General features: G+C 43.4%; 2 protein-coding genes across 7 annotated transcripts in view; both read left to right on the forward strand.

Moving 5' to 3' along the window:
* The window catches only part of MYCBP2 (MYC binding protein 2), a 134,793-nt gene extending 133,605 nt beyond the window's left edge, over nucleotides 1-1,188 (forward strand). For 5 of the 6 annotated variants that reach the window (XM_087938006.1, XM_087938007.1, XM_087938008.1 and 2 more), the window contains one exon: nucleotides 518-1,188. In XM_087938006.1, the coding sequence (XP_087794132.1) occupies nucleotides 518-633 (116 nt within the window). In that variant the 3' untranslated portion in view covers nucleotides 634-1,188. The remainder of the gene's footprint in view (nucleotides 1-517) is intronic. The other variant, XM_087938011.1, reaches the window with a different exon arrangement.
* FBXL3 (F-box and leucine rich repeat protein 3) lies at nucleotides 1,162-17,554 on the forward strand. Its single transcript, XM_026705300.2, has 4 exons — nucleotides 1,162-1,907; nucleotides 8,939-9,061; nucleotides 12,581-12,752; nucleotides 15,098-17,554. Exons 1-4 carry the CDS (start codon nucleotides 1,263-1,265, stop codon nucleotides 15,739-15,741), a joined length of 1,584 nt encoding a protein of 527 aa, XP_026561085.2. The 5' UTR covers nucleotides 1,162-1,262; the 3' UTR covers nucleotides 15,742-17,554.
* The last annotated feature ends 538 nt before the right edge of the window (nucleotides 17,555-18,092 follow it).

Genomic DNA, 18,092 nt, shown 5'->3' on the forward strand with positions numbered 1-18,092 from the left:
TCCCAATCTTGGCAACCTTTAAGATCTTTGGAATTCAACTCCAGATTTGGGATCTCCAGATCTTAAAAGTTGCCAAGATTGGAAACCCCTGGTTTAAACTGTCCCATGACATTTAAAGGGCCCATTTTTGAGGTCTGTGGTGTAACTATAGCCAAGCCAAACATCCGATCAGGTTTTGTTTTGTTTTGTTTGTTGTTGTTGTTTTGGGGACAGCAATTAAATCTCAGGCAAGCATGCATATTGGAATGAATTAAGAAAATAACTGGTAGGATCACACAGCCAAAGGGCATCGAATCCCTTTTAATCATAATAATATAAACAATCCTTAGATCCAGGGAACCCTTGCAAAGTCTTGTTTCTTTTCTTTTCTTTTTCCCCCCACGCCTGGTCATGACAGGCAGGCTTTGGGAGCGCAGCTGGTTTGAGGGAAGAAGCCCTGCGTTGCTCCACACGGGGGACGGGGCAGCCCAGGCGGGGAACCCCCGGGCTTGACGGCCGCCCTTGGCTTCTCTTGCAGGTCCCAAGAGTAAGCAGCTGGAAGGGGCCGAGTGTCCGCTCCACGTCGTCCATCCTCCCACGGGCGAGGAGTTCGCGCTGGGCTGCGGCGTCTGCAGAAACGCGCACACTTTCTAGCCGCCTCTGAGGCGAACGTCGCAACCCAGGCCGGGGACCATTTGGCCCGCACGGCGCCGGGGGCCGGGCCTGCCTCAGGCGCTTTGCATGCGGCCGCGCTGCGCATCGCCCCCCTCGAGCCTCAGCCGAGCAGGGACTTCGGAGGCCGCTGACTTCGCCTCTTCTTCCTCCTCCTCCTCCTCCTCGTCCTCTTCCTCCTCTTCCTGAATGCCGGACAGTGGCTGCCGCGGGCAGGGTAGGGCGGGAGGCCGATAAACAGCGGCGGGGCATCTTCAGACCTCGATGTAACCAGTCTCGATCGCGCTGTACAGATTTATATATATATATATATTATATATATATATATATCGATATATATATATATATAGCCGTGTTCATGTCTGTCCTCCCGCCTCAGAAGTCCTGGATTGTAAACGGCGGCTTCCATTCCTCCCAGTTTTTGTGGGGCTCGGGGGCGCCGTCTGGCCGAAGTGCACTTCCGTGAGACGCCTCCCCGCCCAGCAGCGCCGCCGAAAGGAATGTAGCCTCAATAAAGCCACGCGGGGCCTTTTCCTACCGGAGACTCCTGAGGAGAATTTTTGTCAGGCTGAGGCGGTGGGGGGAGGGAGGAGGAAGGGCCCGGGCTGCGCATGCGCCGCGCCGCCTCCCGCCATCTTGACCGGCGCGAAGTAAATAAGGCGGCGAACGCGGTCGAGAACTCTATTTTTAAGGCGGTGGGAGGGAGACTCGTGGCGGAGGCGGCGGCCCAAATTGAGAGAAACGCGGGAGACCATCCCCCTCCATGCGGTGCGGGAAGAGGAGGCCGCGACGGCCGGGCCCGGGTTAAGGCCGCCGCTTGGGAAGGAAGGGGGAGCGTTGCCATGGCGACTAGGGAAAAGGGCGGCGGCGGTGGCTGCGGCGCTCGAGGCCTTTCTTCGGGTCGTCGCCGCTGTCGCTGTCGCCGAGACGACCCCGGCAGCATGAAACGGGCGGCGGCGGCAGCAGAAGCAGAGCGAGACCCCGAAGGCGGAAGCAAGCGGCGGGATCTTCCCGGCCCGGATTGGGCTTCCCTGCTGCCGGAGGTGCTGCTCCGCGTCTTCCAGCACCTGCCGTTGCTGGACCGAGCGCGGGCCTCGCAGGTCTGCCGCGGCTGGCAGCGGGCTTTCCACCTGCCCGAGCTGTGGCGCCGCTTCGAGTTCGAGCTGGGCCAGCCCGGCGCCAGAGCCACCCACCCGGAGCTCATCAAGCAGATCCTCAAGCGGCACGCCGGCCACCTGCAGTACGTCAGCTTCAAGGTGAGCGAGACCCAGGTTGGCCGGGCGCCCGGTTGCTGCCGCTGCTTCTCCCTGGCCCAGCAAGCACAGGCCGCCTGAATGCTGTCCAAATGTGGGAGGGGGATTCCTTGCCTAGTGAAAAGAAGGCCCAGGGGGAACATGATAGCTGTATTCCAACATTTGAGAGGCTGCCACAAAGAAGAGGGGGGCAACCTATTCTCTAAGCACCTTCAGGCAGGACAAGAAACAACGGGTGGTAACTGATCAAAGAGAGAAGCCACCTGGAATTAAGGAGAAACTTCCTAATAATGAGGACAATTAGGAACAACTTGCTTCCAGAGGTTGTAGGTGCTTCATCACTTAAGGCAAGGCTCTTCAAACTTGGCAAGTTTAAGGCTTGTGGACTTCAACTCCCAGAATTCCTGAGCTAACATGACTGGAGGAGGAATTCTGGGAGTTGAAGTCCACAAGTCTTAACACTGTCAAGTTTGGATTGGGAACCTGGCTGGCTTTTCCTCAACTCCCTTCTGAAGTCCTGCAGGTGATGGAGGGCATAGGTGGAGAGAGAGGATTGAAGGAGAAATGCAGGAGGTGGACCAAGGTTGTTAGAAGGGAGAAGAAAGAAATAGCAGAACGGGGAGAAGCGGAAGGAATGACTGGTGGATGAAGAGCGGATGAATTCAGCCTTGGTGGATTAAATGTAAAAAGTTGATCACAGAATTGGAGAAGAGGCAGGCCCTTACTGGGTATCTATATTCAGATAAAAACAGGAGATACCTGTTTTTAGGGATGATGCTGACCACAGTACTGAAACTTCAAATTCTTTGGCAGTTGAAGACAGACTAAAATAAACATGGATTGATAGCATTGGTGCTCCTGGAGTGTTTTGAAAAATACAGATAATGACCAGGAGTAAAAATAGTAGTTTCTGAGGAAGAATTAACATATTGAACAAAATCTGTAAAATAACATGCAGGCAAAAGAGAGACAAGAGAGAGGGAACTTCCACGCCAGCCAGCTACTCAACAGAGCAGCAAGAGCCAAAACATGGCGTTCCACAGAGTCTGCTTGAGAAGAAAGGAATCAGTCAGCGGGACTGTGCAACCAGGTTAACTAGGGTTAAAGGCTTTGCCTGCTTAGCCGCTCATTCCCATGATGCTGAATAGCCCATGGTGATGCAGGCATCTGTCAATAACATTATTATTTGCACAGTCTAGTAAGGTACATGAAAGGCTGAATGGAGCCATGGTTTATTAGCTAAAAGCAGTAGTTCACCTGAGATTTAGCAAGGTTCAAACCTGGACTTGCAATATTCTGATTTTCAGGAAAGTAATTTGAAAGTCTGGCAAACTTTCGATTCCAGCTTCTGCCAATCAAGAAGGATAGCTATTGTGAATTTGAATGGCATAGAAAAATCTCAGGCCTCCAACTCAGATAAATAAAGGCCCCATTGATAGGGAGAAAATACTTTTGCTAAAATACTTTTCCACAGCAGAGTATGGCATGTCAACATTTTTTTTTTAAAGAAAACCTGGTCTAATCAGTCCCTTTTGTTGAGGAAGTCACTCTCTTCCTTTGGTGGTTAAGGGAACAGACACAGTAAAATGGCAGCAACCAAAACAGGGTGAGGGCCATTTTTGTGGTTAACACAAACAGCAAAAATAGCTGACAACAATTGAATGTTTTATTAGTTCTGCCCACACACTGATCACCTTGGGAATGCTTACACAAACTTGGTGTTAAAGGATGTGAAGTGTTGTGCTTGACTAATAATAGTTGTTACAAAACTTTTGACACATCATGGATTATCATTGAACTCAGTGAATTGTGTACAGGTCCATCATTTTATTTGAACAAGTTAAGTGTCATTTGTATTTATTTATTTTTATGGATAATATGCTAAAATCTGAAAAATTTGCAGGCCTTTTTTGACCCTGACACGAAAACATTTTGAATCCAAAATGTATTTTAAAAAATAAAATGTTCAACGCTGTGATGCTGTTGTGCTGCTTCGTGGTTTGGCCACATCTGGAATCGTGTCCCAGTAGCATCCACCTTGGGATAGCCTAGGGCTTAACATATGCTCTCTCATTGGACATTTGGAACAGCTTGCTGAGAAGGGAGCAGAACCTATTCTAAATATTTTGGACCTTCCCTCATGGAAATGTAAGAGGCTGGCAGACTAACTGATTGTGAAATTAATCAGGGGTTCAACCATTTAGTCTGAGATGGATAGGGATCCTTTGAAATTCTAAGGTTTCAACTTGATCCCTTAGTTTTATGGAGAAACACTGAAGCCTACTTGGTCATGTTGTTTTGAGGCATCCAAAGAGTAGAGAGACTAAGTTTTTCATCCTGTGCCTTTGGGGGGGAGTTTTTGATTGTCTAATGCCCAGCTCGATCTGTAAAATTTCCCAGCAGCTCCAAGATAGAGGCTTGAATCCGTGTTGGCAAAATATTTATCTTTGCGGATTGATTTCAGCAGGATGATCTGTGGGCTACATGTAGAAAGAAAATTCCCCAGCCCTGATTTGTGAGTTGATGCACATTTTTATAATCCCATAAAGATTCGTGTAAGAAAGAATAAGGTAGGGAAGGGAAGGATATGGCAGGAAAGGATAGGTTAAGGAAGGATGGGGTGGATAGGAAAGAAATAGAATAATGGAATGGAATGGAATGGAGAACAGAACAGAATAAACATTTCGTTTGGTTGCAAGTTATTTTTAAGATCTAATTATATCTTGGGCATCTGTATTTAGGTGTTCTGTGGTATATGTTAACTGCTTTATTTAAAACAAAATGATTATTCAACCTTTTAATTTTTTATAATTTAATTATATGTTGTAGAGTAAACCAAGAGCACAACAATTGGAGGCATGTTGAATATTTGTCTCAGTGGATATTTCCTCTGGATGTGAGGGAGCCCATCGACACAGTGAATTAGTCTTTTGTTTTTTTCCAGGACAATAGAGAATACCCAAGACATTTTTATCCCATCTAAGCCTTAATGATCTAAGACAACTGTCGAGCTGCTCATAAGTCTAGTTTTTTAAAAAGAATGAAAATAGGACAAAGGGCCTCAGAACCTAACAAAAAAATGCCATTTTCCCTCTCTCCAAAAAAATATCTTTTCCAGAGGATGAATGCTTCCTTGTCAAACACGAAGATGTTTTTGGGTGTTTCTTTTCTGGTTGGGGCAGTATAATTTGGTTGTACCAAATGCAGTAATTACATGAGTTCATTTCAGTTGAAGTGCATTTATGCCAGATGGCATGTGGAGAAAACACCAGCTGTAAAATTTCTGAGGACAGCCTCGGCAAAGGCCTAGGAATCCATCTTCTTACACCTTTTAATAGCAGACGTTTTTTTCAAGATGGGTGGTAGTGAGAAGATTGATGCAATAAGCCAGACTGCTGTGAAACGTTGTAAGACAGAAAGAAGCAGGCTCTAAGACAGCACACTAGAATTAGACATCTTGGACCCTAAAGAGGTTGGGTGAAAAATGATAAAAATGCTGAATAGAAATGTGAAGTACCCTATGGAAAGCCGGTCTGTGCCATGAGTTTTCCAGGAAGATTTTGAACAGAAAGAAGTAGAAAGGATTTGTATTCCACATGAAAAGGTGAGTATAGTTTGTGAATGAGATCTAATGATAGACCACAGCCAGCTTCTTAGGTAGTTTCCACCTGGGAAAAAAAGAGTTCCACCCCTCCCCACCACCCCCAAAAAACCCCTTCCTGGTAGTAATGTTGAGGAGATTAAATATGAAGGTTCTGCTGGAGGCATCTCAGGATTTTGAAAACCATTTGTAGACTCCAGATAGGGAGCCAGGGAATAGGAGCATTATTTGACAGGATTCCCCCTCAGAGACATCTGTGGAGGTAAAATACATTTTTTTTCCCACTGTAATCAGGTCTGAGAATATGGCTTCAAGACCCATTAGGCCTTTAAGCCATCTTCCTATCTTTATTCTCTGTTGTTTCATCAACTTGATAACTAGATAACTTCCTGGACCAAAGAATGTTGAAGTGTCAGTCTTGATTGTCTAGTGATATGTAAATCTCCTATTTGGAAGCTAGGTGGATCCAAGCATGGGATTGAAAGAGTGAGGCCAGATTGGAATGATTGATAGGGAGGTTGCTTTCTGGATAACTGGAACTTCCAGATCTAGTAAGAAATCAAGATCTGGTTGCATTTTGAATTAACTACTGGAATTTTCTGATACCCTGATACGTGGGTAAATTTCCAGCTAAAGCTCTCATTTCCAACTAAAGAAGGGAAGCTCCCAAATGCCCTATTAGAGTTTTCAAACCTAGCAAATTGCAAGTTGCTCTTATGAGACTTTTCTTCCTGTAGCCACGCAACTTGGGACTGGGTGAGATTCCAGAAGGAAAAAGCTGCCGAGATGGTTGGATCCGCTTTCCCACCTGCTTTGATTTTGGAGTAGACAATCCTGTGGTTGTTTTATGTTTTAAATAATGACCTGCTGATATGAAAGAAGAGCTAGAGGGATTAATGGGTAAACTTGGTGAAGATTAATGTCCATTGAGGTGAGCCCTGAGTGGAAGGAAGGGAATAGATTTTCTCCCTAGGCACCTGCCTGCCGAGTAAAAACTGTGGGCGCTCCAGTCTGATGGATAATGATTGATCAGCTTAGACAGGGCTGACATGCAAACACACCTAACCTTTTAAAATGTCTGAAGTTTCTGGGTGAGGGAAAACCCTGAAGTGCCAAAGGATCTTGCAGATCCAACAACAACAACAACGCACTACAGAAGTTCAGTCCTACTCTGCATGAAGGCATAGAAAATAGCTGAAGAGAGTCAGGGAAAAGTCTGTAGATATTCTCAGTCATCCAGGGCATCCTTCCATCTCCCACTATTCTGCTAGAGCTGAAGAAGCTTCTTGGATGAAAAGTGAAACGTCTTCAAAAAAACCCCACAAAGTTCAGTTGCCTCCTGAAAAAGCATCTTTGGGACTATCAGGGAGAGAATAAGATAAAATGAGGAGCCTTCGATGCTCTCTGAGCTTGCTTGTTTTCTTGCAGACGTTTCATTACCCAAACTAGGTAACATCATCAGTGCTAGACCAGCACAGTGACTAGTGCTGACAATGTTACCTAGTTTGGGTAATATGAATCGTCTGCAAAAAAAAACAAGCAAGCTCAGGGAACACCAAGGACCCCTCATGTCAACCCTGAGCTACAAATATTCTCCTTTATTTAAAAAAAAAAGATAAAGTGCTGGGATGTGTGTTTCCTACTTCCCTAGCAATAAGGAGATTTCCCCATTTGTGTCGAGCCCTATCGGTCTTATCCGTTTTCTGTTCTTCGACAGGTGCACCCTTTTTTGGAAAACGTAACTGTCTTTCACATTGAAGTTCAAATCAGGATTGCCAGCAGGGAATTAAAATTGTTCAATGTTTCAGCTTTGAGAACCCCTCCCCCCAAACACACACACACATACAGATCATAACTTGCCAACGTAACACTGAATAACCAAAGAGATGAGAGGCACAATCTTGATTAATGATTCATGACGGCTTATAAACCAAGTTCCTGTTTTGTTTCCCATAGAGCTGGCTGTTGTCCTGTACAACAAGTAACATTTTCACCTAAAAGCATTGATAGGCTGCTCCACGTTTAATTCTTAAGAGCTCAGTATGTCAGTTCTATTATTAATGCGTTCTTATGACTTATTCAGCCTGCACATGGGTACACACACAACGCCACAACAATTCAGAGAGGACTTGGCATACCTAGGAGCAGAGTTGGTTGGAAAGCAAAGCAAAATACAGCATAATGGAGAACACCTGCTTGGAGTGAGTTACTGCCTGGAAGGAGAGCTGCAAGAGTGGTGCTTTTTTTGTTTGTTTGCTTGTTATAAGTTGGAAGACAATCTGTGGCAAGTTGTTGCAGATTCTGCTCCTGGTGATAAGTAATCCTTTGTCCAAATGTTTCACATTCAGTATGACCTAAAATAGGGTTTTTCTCATCCAGTGGCTCATAGCAGGAACAGCATCAGCATTATGCCTTTTAGTATATTTTTAGAGTTGAAATACTTTTCAGTCAACAGCAAAGTACAATTAATCCTTGACAAACAACAGTTCATTTAGTGACCATACAAAGTTACAGCAGCTGACCCAGGGCGTGGCACAAAAATAACAAAGTCACCAAAGTAGATAAATTCCCTTTAATGCCTCCAATTTGGCTCACAATGTCCAATTATCCTCGGCGGGAGATCAAACTCTTCCAAAAACAGTCTGTAAAGAGAAGAAATGCAGTCCGAACCCAAAATACAGATAAAGTAGAAATAAAAAAAACCCAACACAAACCACGCTGAAGTTATTAACACGACAGACCAAGGTAATAACTTGCAGAGTTCCAAAAGATAACGAGGGACACACAGTTGGGAGGACGCCAAAACCCAGATAAGCCTCGACAGAGATAATGCACACTTTGCTTCCAGCAACTTTGCCATGCACAGTTTGCCCTTTTAAATATTCTTCCCAGCTGCAGTCCATGAAGGGGATCAGGGGCCTTTCCTCCCCCATAAACCACATTGCTCCCTTATCCGTTCCTCCCTGTGTGCCCTAGGATAAAGAAGGGGTAGGCCTGGGTCTTCCTCTGAATGCCCAGTCGGAATCAGAGTCCAACTGAGACATGACAACAGCACTGGGGGGAAAAAAAGATTTATAACTGTTTTTCACACTTACAATCCCCATGATCATGTATTCAAAATTTCGTTGTTTGGAAACTGACTTGTATTCATGACAGTTGCAGTGTCCCGGGTCATGTGACCTGGCAGACCAAGTGAATGGGGAAGCCAGATCCACTTAACAACTATATTACCAATTGTAAGAACTGCCATGATTCAGTTAACAAATGTGGCAAGAAAAGTCGTAAAATGGGACCAAAACTCAATAAATTTCTCATTTAGCAACTGAAATGTTGGGCTCAATTTTGGTCATAACTCGACGATTACCTGTATAGAGTGTTTGAAGGGACTGTTTACCCACTGATTCTCATTAAGTTTTTTTTTTCTCCCCTTCAGGTGGATAGCAGCAAGGAATCGGCTGAGGCTGCTTGTGATATCTTATCCCAGCTTGTGAATTGTTCTTTAAAGACCCTCGGATTGATTTCCACTGCTCGACCGAGTTTCATGGATTTACCAAAGGTACGGAGCTTTCTAATCCAGCCTGGTTGGTTACCAGCAAGTCTTGAACCAATTGTTGGCCATGCTGTTGTGATCAAGCTTTCTCTTCCAGGCACACAGAAAAGAAGGTGTCGGGTTCCGTTAGGGATGAGAGCCATGTTAGTCTACTCTGGCCAATAAAAAATAAAAAATCAGATGATGTCTGGTAGTCCCTTTTCCAACTAACACACATCCTTCGTTCTGTATCAAAAGTCACCCGCTGTCAGATCCAACAGAAGCTCTGAGTCCACCATTGCTAGTGAAACTTACAAGAGAAACCATTCAGATCTTGCCAGAACCAAACGTGAGAATGCAACGGATCTATTTGTCTTGAAGAATGGATTTATAACCTGCCCTTTTTTATAATGCCCTGTTGAGAAACCACACTAGATCACCACAATGTAAAAAAGATGTTAAGACTCTAGAGTGAAGAGAAGAGTAACAGGAGATGATTAGGGAACTGGAGGTTAAAGCATATAAAGAACGGTTGCAGGAATTGGGTATGTCTAGTTTGATGAAAAGGAGGACTAGGGGTGACATGACAGCACTGTTCCAATATCTCAGGGGCTGCCACAAAGAAGAGGGAGTCAAGCTATGCTCCAAAGCATCAGAGGGCAGGACAAGAAGCAATGGGTGGAAACTAACCAAGGAGAGAAGCAACTTAGAATTAAAGAGAAATTTCCTGACAGATAGAACAATTAATCAGTGGAACAACTTGCCTCCAGAAGTTGTAAATGCTCCAACGCTGGAAGTTTTTACAAAGAGATTGGAGAACGCTTTGTCTGAAGTGGTGTAGGGTTTCCTGCCCAAGCAGGGGGTTGGACTAGAAGACCTCCAAGGTCCCTTCTAACTCTGTTATTCTAAATTCTAAAACAAAAAAAAAATTGGACCCTCAAGGCAGTTTATAATAAATTTTAAAAAGCCAAGAATGTAGAAATCACAATATGAATACAATTCAAATTGAAACCCCCCAATAAAACCAGGGGTTAAAGTAGTGAACCGTCAAGGCCCCTGAGAGCATGTTGAGTTTTTAACTACCTGTGAGAGGAAGAGACAAACGTGTGACTTGTAATCTGGAAGCCATGCAGGAAAAGGTTGTTTTCCCATTTACCTGGGAGTTGAGCTCCAGGCTGCAGTGGCATCTTCAGGAGGGCGTTTCCTGCCAGGCAGGGTTATCGTGTGGGATCACAGCGGGAGGGGCAGTCTCACTCCGAGCCATTGAGGGCCTTTAAGGTCACTGCCAAAACCAAGCTGTCTTCCACAGGCAGTTTTAGATCTTTCAGTACAGTGAGTCCTCGACTTACGATCACAGTGGATCCCCCAAAATTCTGTCGCTGGGTGAGACATTTGTCAAATGGTTTTTGCTCCATTTTATGACCTTTCTGGCCACAATTGTTGAGTGAATCACTGCAGCTGTTACGTTAGTAACACAGTTGTTAAGTCAATCTGGCTTCTCCATTGATTTTGCGTGTCAAGCAGGTTGCAAAAGGTCTTCACGTAACCCCGGGACACTGCAACCATCATAAAGACATGCACTTGCCAAGCATCTGAATTTTGATCCCGGACCACGGAGATGCTGCGACAGACATAAGTGTGGGGGAAAAAACGGTCATAAATCACCTTTCTCAGTGGTGTTGTAACTGAATGAACAGTTGTAAGTCAAGGACCACCCATACAACCAAAGAGTAGCCAAGTTGCCATATTTTTTCTGACCTTTTTCAACTAAAGAGCCCTGCAGTGATCAAGATAGGTTGTAAGGAAGGCCTGCAAAACTGTTGCTCAAGACCGGTCAAGTGGGCAATGCCATAAGTGGTGCCAGTCCCCACCACTGCAGCCACCTGATGATGCTGTGCCAACTGGGGATCTTGCTCCTCCCGGGGAGGTCAGCCCCATCCAGGGAAGCTTCCCCTTTGTCCTAGAGTCCCACGACTCTCCTCCTCGGTAGCATTTAAGAGCCTAGGTGGCACAGTGGTTGGAATGCAAGCTACTTCTGCTGACTGCTGGTAATTTGGCAGATTGAATTTCACCAGGCTCAAGGTTGACTCAGCCTTCCATCCTTTCGAGGTGGGTAAAATGAGGACCCAGAGTATTGGGGACAATAGGCTGACTCTGTAAACTGCTTAGAGGAGTGTGAAGCGGTACATAAGTCTAAGCGCTGTTGCTATTTCTGTTTGTCTGGATTTAATTTCAATGGGTTCTCCCTCATCCAGCCCATTATTAAAATAATTGGGCAGGGCTCCTTTGAAGTTGGAAGGTGGGGAGTGAACAGCCTCTTCTCAAGCTCTGAATGGTTTCACATGGATGTCAGCAGAAGAGGCCGCCTAGAGCCCTCTGAGCCACAGCCTAGATATAGAAACCATGGTTTCATGGCACCGCCTTCTGGCCACACCCTAACAGGAAGGCCTGGTGCTGCTGCAGAAGAAACCACCCTGGCCTGTTCCTTTCAGCAAGATCCCACAGTCTGCCCTCTTGGCATCTACCAAGACAACCCTCCTGCATCTGGCTTCTGGGATGGGTGGCCAGGATGGTCTCACTTATTCTGCCCCAGCATAATTTCACTTCCCATTTTTTTTCCCCTTTGCAGACTGCACTGGATTGTAGTTCCTAGTAGCCAAGGTGCAGGTCTGGTCTGGTTCCCCATGGCAGCCCCACCATTCTGAACAGGCCATCTGTTGAAGTCTGGCCCAAAAGGTTGAGGCCAGGGTCTCTCAGGTCACAAGATGGATACCTCTGGATTTCATCCAATGCAATGAACAGAGGGTGGGAAGAGAAATTGGGCCCTTGTCCTACCAGGGAGGAAAGGGCATTCTCTTTTCTGTTACTGCATCCTGTTTGCCCTACTGCCCTGGGAATTCTCCATTGCTTAAAATCTTTTCTTAACAAGTTTGTTGCTTTGCGTCTTGGTTCCTTTTTTACGTGGATGAACACAAAATAAATTGAAAGCTTAGAAAACTGCACGCCCTCAGATCCAAGTTGGTGTGAAGATATACTCTTCGTTAAAATGCGTTTTTAAATTTGCTATCTAAAAAGTTACCGAAGTGTTGTTATTGAAGTCTCCTGAAAAATATTCCTGAATAGAATTGGATTTGTTTTTTTGGTTCAAAATTGTATTAATTTTTTTAACAAAGCATAAAAAAAATAAAGAACGATGAAGGTAAAAGAGGGGAGGAAAGGAGGAAGAAAGAAAAGTGTAGGGTGCAGGGGGGAGAAGGAAGAAAAAGCATATTCTGAGTCCTTTTGCTGCAGTAGAATAGGATAATAACATGAAACCTCGATTTCTTACTTTTATATAATAATATGTACCAGCCATTTCTATAACATCATACCTTTCTAATCAGCAAACCCAGAATTATTTTTTAATTCACAATATATTATTTTGAGAAGCTGAAAAATACTTTGGTACTCTTTTGTTTTTTGAGTTTGTTGCTGTTTTCTGTGGATAAACTGCATTTTAGAATGGGATTATTACGTTCCATTTCTTGATTTTCTCCTTTTTTACAGTCACACTTTGTTTCAGCCCTAACTGTGGTGTTTGTAAACTCCAAATCCCTTTCTTCACTCAAGATAGATGATACGCCAGTAGATGATCCATCTCTCAAGGTGTTAGTGGCTAACAACAGTGATACCCTAAAACTCTTAAAAATGAGTAGCTGTCCCCACGTTTCTCCAGCAGGTAAATTTGTTTTTGGAATATTTTTTGCATGATGAATGTTTTCAATTAGCACTTATACCCGACTTATATTGGACATTTCCAAAAATTCAGGATGAAGTGCACAAGTTTGTTGTTTGGGTGGGTGTTGTGGTTAGCCGGCTGCAAGTGCGGACGGCTGAGGAGAGTGAGGACTCAGATGAGGGGCCAGGACCATTAAGGAGTGGACTGCTGCCTTCAGAGATTGTGGGGGCTGGCAGCAGTGATGAGGAGGTTCCTGAGGAGCCTGTGCCAAGTGCATGCAGGATTGCTCGCAGGAAAGAGCAGCTACAACAGCATGGGCGACTCGGGAGTAAGGCTGCAAGGTAATGGCCCCTCCTTCAAGAAGATAAAAGCCAGCTGTGAAACGAACGTACTTTGCAGAAGGCAAAGACGTTTTGAAACTCCAGCCTCGTGGTCATTCCAGTATCCTGAGTTTGTATTTGAAGATTCTTGTGTTGCACATTATTTCTTGTCTGTTATCTTTTGGCAAGTCTCGTACAGTTTGACAAGGCTTGTGCTTATCACAGTTAATTATTTTGTAAAAGCATTACAAGGTTTCTGTTCCTTTTGGAGTATGTTTGATTTGTTGGAAAAGGGCGTGGGTCAGACGGGGGGGAGGAGAAAGGAGTATTAGATGTATTCACCACTTTGAGTTATTTATAAATAATAATAATAATAATAATAAAGGCAGGCTATAAATAAATAAGCACCTCAGCAGCAGTTCTTTTGAAATTGGACGAAGCGGTGAAATCTTTGTTGTGTTCCTTCTTTTTTTCACCAGTTGCCAAAATGCACCTCTTGTGCAGTTTATTTCATCCTATGTGCCAGGCCTCTCCCGGCTTTAGTCATTTCCACAACATGTGATTCCTGCCACTGGCAAAAACATTTTCTTGAGTAACATGCTTGCATTTTTTTTTTAAATGACCTAATAGCTTTTGGCAAAGAAGGAATGGTTATTTTATTATTCTAGAAGTAGATGGAGGTTCTTTAATTCTGGGTAGTCCTTGACTTATGGCAATTGAGGCAACATTTCTGTTGCTAAGCAAGACAGTTGTCAAGTGAGTTTTGTCCCATTTTGTGACCTTTCTTGCCAGAGTTGTTAAGTAAATTACTGCATTTGATAAGCTAATATGTGTTTGTTCAGTGAATCTGGCTTCCCCATTGATTTTGCTTGTCAGAAGGTCGCAAAAGGGGATCATATCCCAGGATACCCCAACAGTGATAAATACATGCCAGTTGCCAAGGGACCAAATTTTGATCATGTGACAAGGATGCTGCAACAATCATAAGTGTAAAAAAACCGGTTACAAGTCACTTTTTCCAGTGCTGTTGTAACTTTGAAAAGCCACTAAACAAATGGTCATAAGTTGAGGACTACCCATAATGAATCATAGGAAAGTATATATTCAACATGAAAAATTTTTACTGTCTGATTAAAATCTAGCTCTATTAGCAGGTTTAATTCTCAGATTTAAATTCGGTTCTCAGACTGGTCTTGTGGTGCAAGAAGAGTCATAACCTCACCCTGAACATCAAAAAGACCAAAGAATTGATTATAGGCTTCAGAAGATGCAAAGCAGAGCCTCTCCCACTATATATCAATGGAGACTGTGTGGAAAGAGTTCATAGTTTTAAATTCCTAGGAACTCAGATTTCTGACAATCTTACTTGGTTGGTCCACGCTATGGCCCACTGCAAAGAAGGCCCAACAGCACCTACACTTTCTGAGGTTGCTGAAGAAGAGTGGTCTGGGTGAGAAGTTGCTGGTTTGGCATACTATGTAACGGTGTGGTATGCTGGATGCTCTGCAGTGGATAAGAAGATGCTCCAGAGAGTTACAAATAAAGCACAAAAAAATCATCGGTTGCTCTCTTTCTTCTTTGGATGAGATTGCAAAGACCAGACTCCTCTCCAGAGCACTAAAAATCTCCACAGACCGTTCTCATCCTGGATATTCATATTTCGAACTGTTACCATCAGGGAGGCGTTATAGGTGTCCTAAAATGAGGACTATTAGATTGAGCAACAGTTTCTTTTCCAAGGCAGTAATTGTCTTGAATGAAACAGTGCATTTGTCATTCAGTCCTATGTATTATTTTAATTATTTTAATTTTTTAAATATTCTGTAGTGTGATTGTGATGTGGTGTTTGGGGCACTGTGCTGGAGTACTTTTCAAATTTTGTTGTATTCATGGAATGCAATGACAATAAAGGTATTCTATTCTATTCTATATTCAAAGTTGTTAGTTTTTGCACTTAATGTAATGCATGTGTTTCTATTCTATGACAGGCCGAAGGAGAATTCACATGGTGTTTTCTTTCCTTAGGAATCCTTTGTGTAGCTGACCAGTGCCATGGCTTACGAGAGCTGGCCTTGAACTACCACTTGTTAAGCGATGAGCTCCTCCTAGCTCTGTCTTCTGAAAAACATGTCCGGTTGGAACATTTGCGCATTGACGTCATCAGTGAGAACCCAGGACAGACGCACTTCCACACGCTGGAAAAAAGCAGCTGGGACGCTTTAATCAGGCATTCCCCCAAAGTGAATTTGGTGATGTACTTTTTCTTGTACGAGGAAGAATTTGATCCCTTCTTCCGATACGAAACTCCGGTCACCCATCTTTATTTTGGGAGATCGGTCAGCAAAGAAGTCCTCGGACGTGTCGGAATGACGTGTCCGCGACTGGTTGAGCTGGTGGTGTGTGCCAACGGATTGCGGCCCCTGGATGAAGAGTTGATCTGCATTGCTGAGCGTTGTAAGAACCTATCGGCCATCGGCCTTGGAGAATGTGAGGTTTCCTGCAGTGCCTTTGTCGAATTTGTGAAAATGTGTGGCGGCCGCTTGTCTCAGCTGTCTATAATGGAAGAGGTCTTGATTCCCGACCAGAAGTACAGCTTGGAGCAGATTCATTGGGAAGTATCCAAGCATCTTGGGAGAGTTTGGTTTCCAGATATGATGCCTACCTGGTAGAGCTATTGGAGGCAACGCCTTAGCTTGGGCCAGCCTTGTGGCAGCTTCATCGCAATAAGCTTCTTCATGAGCCTAGGATCTCTGAAGCACTGTAGAAAGTCAGTCTACTCCTTAGTGCTGGTTTCTAAAATCGGGGGTTGAAAAAGTGACCAGGGAGGAATCAAACATGTTCACATGACTTTATCGTTTGCTTTTTTTTGTCCCAACAAGACGGATGCTAGCGTATGTAGACATTGACATGCATTTACATATTCAGGGGCTGCAGTTCCAAATCTTCTGATAAATTAACAGTATTTTAGCCTGGCTCTTGGAAATATTCCTGCAACTGACTTTGTCAGGAGCGTATATCACTTTAATGACGTAATCCGGGAAGCTGTAGACATTAATCCAGGTTGTATAACAATGAATTGCTTCAAGTGCAGATTTATAATTCCAGATTCCCAAACCATAACTGTGGGTCGTTTGGTGTTTCTGTAACATTATAAATAATAGAGCCCTGCGACACAGTAGCTGGGGTATGTTTGTGTGTGGAAAATACAAGTATTTGCTGCTTTTTAAACCTCTCCAAAAAATCTAGTGGTACATACATTATTAGCAGTGTTATTTCCTTTTTGTTCTCTCTATAGTTTTTTTTTTAAATGAAAATATATTATTGCTGTACGTTGCCCTACATCATATTATTACTGCCCCACGATAATAATCATAGGGCCTGTATAATAAACATGTTTTAAGGTATTATTAAAGCCGTGCAAGTGAAAATATTAATGGGAGCCATAACCTGTATTTTGGGCTTTTTAAAAATCATGTGCTAATTATTTTGTAGCATTTACTTTAAAATGTGCTATACAAGTTTTCTAAGAATGAAAGCCATTTGAATAGGTCTTTTACAGTAAATCTTATGACTTGAATGGAAACTAAAATACAAGAAGTTGCTAATGATCAGCCATCAGTGACTGTAAATAGCCCATTAGTGGAAAATGTGACCCCAGCACACACTCAAAATGGTCTGATTTCAGGCGTTGCCCCTTCTTCCAGTCAATCTAAAGTCAATTTGGAGGTGTTGCAACAACAAAAAGAATGACTTCAGGTGCAAAAACATCCCTATCCCTTAAATTTCAAAAACCTGACAATGTTAGCAGGCCAGCTTTTTAACTCTTTGCCAAAATGAATTTATTTTTAAAAAATTGCAAGTTAATGATGTTCCTTTCCCACCACGCCCTTCATTTGTAGCCTGTATCTAAAAGAAATTTCATAGCAGTCACCTTCATAATGATACAGAGAAAGAGAAGCAACTGGTTTAATGGGTTTAGCAGGTTTTACCCTTCCGCATTAAACCGCTTCATTAAAATGGTTGGATTCAAACAGAGCAGGATGACTTGTTTTTCCAAAAATAATCTGCATCTGATGAATATTTTTGGCAGCCGTTTCTCTACAGGCATTCAAATACGGTAGAATTAATTCTACGGTAGATTTCAAACTTTGGTTACATATTGCAAAAAAAGACCAGCTTTCCCAGTTATTCATTTGGTATTTTAATCCTTTGTTAATTAGGAAACCAACCATTCTTTGTTATTCTGTGAAATGTATAGATATTTAACTGCAAATGTCTCATTTTAATGCGACTTGCTTGAATGGACTAAGTATATAATGTGTAAGCACAATTCTGTCAAGGTATGTGAATGACATCCATTTAGGAGCTAGATTTGATGGTAATTTAATGCAGCCTTCCATGTCTTTCTGATCTGACCATGTACTTAGTTCTGGTTCGTTGTTTTTAAACAAAACAAAATTAAGTTTACTTGTTTCTATAATGTGGCATGATTCTTCTTTTTGCCAGTCTTTGCATGCATATTTTGACAGCTCAAAAGGAGCATGAAAAACTGTTGGGGGAAGGCTTAAACTGTGAACTGCCTCACCCCCAAAAGATTTTCTGGGAAGTGAATACCCTTCACCACTATTTGCATTGATGCAGACTTTATTGGCAACTGCCATTGCTTACCTTTGTAAACAGGAGAAGGCTAAAAGTTTGTTTCCTGTCTAAGTTCCCCTTGTGAGCAAGCATCCCAGAGAGGACAGGGTTTATTTAGCATTATGGAATGGGGTTCAGGAGGAGGGATGTGAATGGACCCGAGAACTGCTTAGAAGTTGGTAGGACGATCTCTGCTTGAAGCTGGTCTCTTCAAGGAGAGTCGGCTGAATAGCTGATCCTACCAGTTTTTTTGTTTGTTTGTTTGGGTGGGGGGGTATATTTTTTTCAGCTGTACAAAAAAAGCAAAATGAGAAATTTCCCAGCAGTCCATAACTCGGGTCAGTTTGTAAACATGATTACGATACTTTTTTTTGTCATTAAG

This window comes from Pseudonaja textilis, chromosome 8 (genome assembly GCF_049901715.1).
Source record: "Pseudonaja textilis isolate UNSWEBS1 chromosome 8, rPseTex1.2, whole genome shotgun sequence".
Classification (NCBI taxonomy): Eukaryota; Metazoa; Chordata; class Lepidosauria; order Squamata; family Elapidae; genus Pseudonaja; species Pseudonaja textilis.